Source organism: Rhipicephalus microplus, unplaced genomic scaffold, assembly GCF_043290135.1.
Source record: "Rhipicephalus microplus isolate Deutch F79 unplaced genomic scaffold, USDA_Rmic scaffold_12, whole genome shotgun sequence".
Lineage (NCBI taxonomy): Eukaryota > Metazoa > Arthropoda > Arachnida > Ixodida > Ixodidae > Rhipicephalus > Rhipicephalus microplus.
In genome coordinates this window covers 33,188,291-33,195,612 of record NW_027464585.1, presented here as the reverse complement: position 1 = coordinate 33,195,612, position 7,322 = coordinate 33,188,291, and the positions used below count along the sequence as shown (strand labels likewise).

The 7,322-nt window shown below is 46.3% G+C and overlaps 1 protein-coding gene across 2 annotated transcripts in view; it reads left to right on the top strand.

Annotated features, from left to right (window-relative positions):
* The first annotated feature begins 2,823 nt into the window (after positions 1-2,823).
* Positions 2,824-7,322, top strand: part of LOC119166754 (angio-associated migratory cell protein) — a 65,515-nt gene continuing 61,016 nt past the window's right edge. The window contains exons 1-2 of one of the 2 annotated variants that reach the window (XM_037418084.2): positions 2,824-3,034; positions 6,166-6,715. In XM_037418084.2, the coding sequence (XP_037273981.2) occupies positions 6,185-6,715 (531 nt within the window). In that variant the 5' untranslated portion in view covers positions 2,824-3,034; positions 6,166-6,184. Of the gene's footprint in view, positions 3,035-6,162; positions 6,716-7,322 lie in introns of both variants that reach the window. The other variant, XM_037418083.2, reaches the window with a different exon arrangement.

The window sequence follows — 7,322 nt, the reverse complement described above, 5'->3', positions numbered from 1 at the left end:
TCAGAGTCATTTAAAATTAAGTGCGAATATAAAAGGATTAATATAACATTCGTCCACTGACGTAACTGCGTACCTGCAGCGTTAGAGCGCCATTCGCCTCGGCGAGGGCTTTCATCTCGAAAAAATCTTTCTTTAGCTTCTCTAGCTGTGAATGCAAATTACTGTTCATTTCTTTCAGCCTGCTGCACTTCCGCCGCAACGTCTTAGTTGCCGCGACCAGGGAGCGCATCTTCTTCAAACCGATCGACGTTTGCGACGTCATGGAGCGCCGCACTGGCCTCTTCTGGTGTTCCCCTTGTATAACTGAACTACAGTCCTCCATGTTGTCCTGACTTGATGGAAAATGCAACCACTCGGCCTCTTGTGCAGTTTCAATTGGGTTTTCAGAACTATATACTTCCCCAGGCTCCGCTGATGCTCGCTCTTCTTGAGAAGAATCTGCGTTGGACGTTCCCCTGTTAAGCCGAAAAAATAGCGAAGCATGACAGATATATTGTCCCGCTAAACGCATAAGGGAATACTGCTAACATTATTCTTATCCGTTGTTGTGTTAGACTTCAAGTTTTACTTACAGTATTTTTACTTGTATGGGTGCCAGCGTTGTTTCCCCCTGCGTTCGTTTTAGCCGCTTTTTCCGCGGCATTGGATCTTGCCCACGTGGATCAGGAGAAGCGGGAAATAAGGAAGGCACGGCTGTGGGCTTCAACATCTTCCTTTTCGTCACTGTTCTGTAATCTTCAGCGGTAAAATGCAGGCTGCATACCTTCGACCGGTCGCTGGGCTCCCAGCGATGCTTTCCTGAACCTTCATCAAAGGTAAAGGCGTATACGCATGGCTAGCAAGATTGCAAAATAACAGTCCATAACACCTTTTTTGTAATTAATTTTTCCAAAATGTAACAAGCCAAATGGGGAGGTTAAGAAAAAGCATAGCCACGATTTTATTCTGGGGAAGTACCTGTATACCCATTTAGTGCATTTTCATATTTTCTCGCAGCCTTTGTAAATGTCTTTTTAGATGACTACATTCGTCGATTGATGTTTAGTGATGGTACGTGGTCGAGTCCAGTGGCATACTTGAAGCCCTTTATTCGAAGAGCTCATTGGCTATACAAGGTTTCATAACAAAGCTGAATTTCCTAATGGCTGCTCAGTAACGAAGCGCGACCCAATACGACAGAGCCGAAACCGAGGCGCACTTGAGCGCCTTGGTCTTGGTTTAGAGCGCAAACCTCTAACCTGTACAATGACTCCGCCGTTGACGACGATGACTTCAGTGGTTTTTGTTCTTTTGCATTCTCCAAAACGAATCTTTGTCATGCATGATGTAATCTCAGATGCAGCACGCACATAAATAGAGTATCTGTCGCTGATTATTCCAGGTTCCTCATTTCGGTTTCACCGGCTGGGTCTCTTAACCCTCACAGAGCCGATGGGCTCATTGCACGAAGGACTTCAATTATGTCATTATACCCGACCGCCTGCCAGCCCTATATAGAGTGAACAGTTAATCGCCACATTTCGTTACCGGCGTAACGTTTCTAATTACCTTAAGTAAGCTTATACAGAAACGAACAAAGCTGTATGGGAAGATAGAGGTTTGAGATGAGAAATACATTTGACCAAATTCGGTCGCTAACTTCAGTGACACCCAGTGTTCAAGAGTTGTCCATCGCTAAACACACACACACACACACACACACACACACACACACACACACACACACACACACACACACACACACACACAGAGACAAACTGTGGAGGCAGCACGTAAATATTTCATATCATTAATTTTTTTATGGATTTCGGCGGCATTTGTTGAGGCAGCCTTCGGGAAGGGTGCTCGAACCCCTCGCAACCCACCGCTACGCATTTTTACATAATTTACAGATTTCGTATATTTACTTTTTTCTTGTGTGCTATATTTAAATTTCTTGGCACTATTTGTGGAGCCTGCCATATTAGCCGCGGTACTTTAAAAAAGCTTTCATGTTTTTTAGCTCAGTGAATTAGCATAACACACGGAAATAAAGTTTACTAAAGCACCCTGGTGCTTCTTGCTAGCTTGCAACTCGTTCTGAATTGAAACGACTCTCAAAAACACAAGACTCACCTTTTCTTCCAATTGCCTCGATCCATTCTTCCCGTATGTCTGTGGCAGGAAACTCGTGAAAACTTACTTTACTTTGTTTGCCTTGTTCCGATTTGCAATATGGCACGCAGCAATACACCATACTTACATTTGAGGTGTCAGCTCATCTAAAAAAAAAAAACTGCACGCGGCCACTATTAGAGCTGACTACTGCAGCTATCTGCCGTCTGCAAGTTTCTGCACACGGCCTACTGTGTTTCTGCGTATCTTCTGCAATTTGTGTATGCGTATCGTCTGGAACCATCGTGATTCAGTGTGAACAATGAATGCCTAACAATAGTTTTTTTATCTCGTTGGACTACGTTTTCATTCAAGAAATATTTTCATAATAAATTTTCCTTCATTTGTAGAAAAGTTCCCGTCTGCTTGCCACTGTGACCCTTTGTGTGCTTTTTTTACGGTTCTATTTCTGCTTCAAACGTCCACACGAATGCAGCCAACTCTGACGAGGAATCATATCGCTTTATTTGCCATATTTTACACATTCATACACAATTCATGCACAATAAGAACGATTTGCACTGCCACAGCGATGGCTGAAGCAGACGACAGCGAACAGGTGCTGCCTAGCGCCACGCCGCTCGTAGGTGACGGCCCTAGCGGCAGAAGGTATGAACTAGAACGTGGGCGCTGGAAGAGGTGCTCTCTGGGCAGGTCAGGAGTGTAGTAGGTCATGGTTCTGTGCCCCCGTGGTTCTGTGTGTGGCGTCGCCATGTGCGCCGCATGCGCCTGCGGCACCACAGAACACCTACCAGGCGGCACCAGCAGCACCGACGATGGCACGTATTCCGCAGTAGCAATGTGACGATGGATTTATACGAGCACCCAGCTGCCCATTGACGTCCGAAATTTCGTGACCTGTGTGCAAGGCCACAGTCAAGTAAGCGTCCATAGGGAGTGCCACGCCTCAGGGTGTGATTCATTTCTCTGTCTGGTTGATTTGGGAAGGCAGCGCCTATCAAGAGCAAGCAGGGAATACTGGCGAGATAGCGGAAACATGCTGATCGCCTGCTAAAGCATGCTACCTTTGAAAGCTACACTTGAGCAGCCCTACTGGGCTTTGTGATGACTGTCTTTACGTGGCGTGAAAATGGATTAATGAAACCGGGTATCTGCAGTCTCACTAAATTTTTAATGAGCGTCTCGTGCGCCGCTGCAAATGAATTAACGAATATAACGGTTTGTGTGACCAAAGTAGGTCGTCGTAGTGCTTGTGGTCCCTCGGCAACAGCATATGTTGTTCAGCAAAAGCGAAACTGATTGCGTACAATGCAGTGTGCGAATAGGCACTTAGTGGTGTGGATGCGCCCTGTCACGTTCACCAAGTTGACGGATGCGTGCCTTCACGCAAGGGCTCATCTCGCCGCTTAGCAGCTCTTGTTCTGACAAGTTGTGGAACAAACAACAAACTCAGCATTCATTCAGTTCCTGTAATGTATAGCCATACTATGAACAAACATATGCGATTGCAGTCACTTGCATAAAACTCGGTTAGGATATTATTACAAGCTGCTGTTGAACAGCAGCTAATCATCTCTGGGTTTTTACGTGATAGAACCGCGATAAGTTATTTATAGTTTCTTAACAGGCGTCTGAACCGGATTACGCGGCCTTCAGGCTCTCTGTCAAAATGCGACCGTCGCGGCCGAAACTGAACTTTTGAATCAGCAGTCGACCACTGCCACCCCAGTGGCCAAGCAGCAGCTCGTATGCCAGCATCTCTCTAATTCTTGCGAGACGCAGACAGGATGTGCAAACAAAAGATGGGAATCACGACACCGCGTTGTCCCGACTTCTTTCTTGTGTATGTATGTGCACGCACTCTCTCTTAGATTGAGTATGCTTACCAACTAGCCCAGCTCTGTTGGGCTTCTTCTTAAATGCTAGTGGGAGTGCTTGTCTTTTCACGTGCCTGTACATGCTGCACTGTTTGTTGGGCTTCTTCTTAAATGCTAGTGGGAGTGCTTGTCTTTTCACGTGCCTGTACATGCTGCACTGTTAGGGGCCTTAAGGAGTCTGGTGCTACCAGTGCCATTGATGCATCTACAAAAATTTGTGCCTGGCTTATGCTGCGAAAGTGTTGCACAAAGATTAAGCTGGCCCATGCCATCGTCCCTGCTGTATATGTTGAGGACAACGCTGTTGGCCGTGAGATCGAGCAGAGTCACCGCCTGGTGGAAACTGGCTGAAGTGGTGAAGTGTGAATTGCTCCCTGCGTCGTCTGCTAGCGACGTCGCGTTTCTATGTGTGCGTGCACGTTCTGCACGTCATGCACGTTCTCAAAGTCTGGTTTGTCTGATCATGTCAGCGCGAGTGTAACTGCTTCTGCGTATGCCTTAAATGACGTACAAAATGATTCGATCTTGGTCTGCTGCTTATTGTCGCCGTACCCTCCAGTCACGAGAATAATTTCAGAGTGGGTGCCGCTTTCTGTTTTTAGCACATCGCAAAATGCTCTTGGTCTCCTCCCAAACATGAGGACTATTAAAAGATGTATTAATACAGCGTTTTATAGCGACTCAGCAAAAAAAAAAAGAACGGGCTCTAGACCATGCACTTGCGTGCTGTTGATAGGTGTACAGCTACGCCACTGTAGTTTATCGATCATGCGAGAAGCCTTAGTTGTGTTTATCTGGCCATGGTGCCACTACATAGAAATATCACTATTACATAAACTGTGAGACTTCGGTGCTCACGCTGTACTTAAAACAGAGTACTCATGTGCAACTGTGTGCTTAGACTTAAAAACGCTTTAAAGAGCTCGACTATTTCAAATTGATACAGACGGCATGCCTTATATATTATGTCGTATAACTTAACTGAAAATTTCATTTTTTTTATATTGTCTTCCGTTTGTGTGGCATTGTTAGTTATAGATGGAAGGCAGTGGTAATTTTTTGTATGAAAAAAAAAAATCATGCTTTGTTCCATTAACCAGGCCTTTCTTGTAGCACTGCTATGCACGTAATTCATCAATGAAAGTTTTTTGCTGAACTCTTATGTAAAATTTTTATTATATATTTACTGGGACAAGAGCATGTGCGAACACATGGTAAATGCAGTGTAGCGCAAAGCGTCGTCAGCCACTAGGCTTTTCTGACAAGACTTATCGACTGTTCCACATTTCATGGTAAACAGCATGAGAGAAAGAAAAATCATATGTGTATAAGGTGCGAACGATGGTACTGAACTAATTGCACAGATATGGAAGCTTTCTACGATCTTTATTTCTCTCTTTTTTGTAGTATGCAGATGACAAAGATGTAAATAAGTAGTTCAGTCATGCTACAGCAGTGCGTAGCAGGCTAAACACAAGCTACTCTCGTACAAACAACACAGCAAAGGCGTGATTTAGTGTGAAAGCGTGAAGAGAGTCACACAGGGCGAGCATCCCTATCAAAGGCAGAATGCGCTTTACCAGCAGTTAATGGTAACGTTGTATAGGCTTCGTGCACTAATTCAGTAGAGAAAAGCGTAGATATTACCAGTGGACTGTAGACAGCGCACTTTATCTGCTGACAATCGGCTAAGAACGCATGCAACGAAGCGCTGCTCTGTGTATTTGTATACGCACTGCCAACCGACAATCCACACTTGCGCGGGAATGGTGCTGCCACCTACAGCCTGTTCTCGCCGCGAATAGTAACGTCTAAAAGGGCCATCTTAAATTAAAGGTGTTTGCTTATGCAGATACATAGGGTAGGGTAGCAACTGCACAAAAGCTTTCGTATTGGTGCTCTTCTTAAAAAAACAGGTCACTGACGAATGTCTAAACAAAACAAAGTTTCCGGGTCTCTTGTTCACAATTGAATGACAACTGCAGAGCAGGTTCTTTAGTGTTCTATGCATGACGCAAAGCCCACAAGTACGTTTGCTGCATTGCCCAAAAAGAAGTCCAGGAGTTTAAGTGGCTTTCCAGATAATCCATTGATTGTGTTACTTGTTGTCTATGTTGATGCATCAACATGACATGGCTTGTTGATGCGATGTGCCTGCAATGCAAAACAGCAGCCAGGTGGTGTCGAGGCCGATGCGCTGTGACACACCACCTAGGATGGAGGACGTGAACGACCGCGACAGCAGCGACGACGATGCACCGGCCGACATGGACGACATAGAAATTGTGGAAGTGTACGATGAAGTGGCCAGTGATTTCAGCGAAGAGGAAGGGGCTGCGGATGAGGTGGCCCCGCTGGACAACGCCGAGGTCTCCTTCGCAGCCCACCAGGGCTCGGCCTTCGTGTGCGCCGTGTCTGGTGATGGTCGGCATATCGTAACGGGAGGTGAGGACGACCGCGGTTGCGTCTGGCAGCTGGACACGGGCCAACTAGTGTTCGAATGTGGCGGTCACACTGACTCGGTCACATGTGCCGCCTTCAACCACGATTCGACGTTGGTGGCCACAGCAGACATGGGTGGCTCCCTTCGAGTCTGGGCCGTGGAGAGCCATGAACAGCAGTGGGAATTTGACATTGGCATGGACCTCAACTGGATCGACTGGCACGGACAGGCGAACGTCCTGCTAGCTGGAACGGTGGAAGGCATGGTCTGGATGTGGCAGGTGAGTTTCGTGACGATTCGGAATGCCTTTGTCGACCAGGGTTAATACATTTTTCGATATCGCTATGCATGTTGCGCAGGCTATCTATTTTTCCTGCATAAGAATACACGAGGCATAGGCTAGCCGAGTAATGTGTATTCTGTGGTTGTGCCCAATACCTTCATTACGGCTTTTCACTGCTGCATTTGGGGCTGAAAGCATCGTGCTGCAATGGAGCTTGGGAAAATCAATGGCCCTAGGGTAATGCCCTTTTTATGCAGCCATGTTTTTGTGCAGAGCCACGCCTCCGTTCAATATGTGCCAGGCTATTTCAGGCAGAATGTCCCAGCCAAAACAGGAAGAAAGATTGTCGAGCTAGTTGAGCTGCAATCAGACTGATGTACTCGCTCAGCAAGGGACTACAGTCAGCTATAAGTTAAGCAATCTGGTGAGGTTACTTCCAGAAGACGAAAGTGCGATAGCTGATTACATCTGCAACTGAAGAAATGCTTGTGCACTTAACAATGCTCTCTCTAAAGACCACAGTGTGTGCCCGCTGGTGCAGGCCGCCTTTGAAGAGGAAACAGCGGGATACGTTGTATCTCACTATGAAGTTTGCTAAAGCACG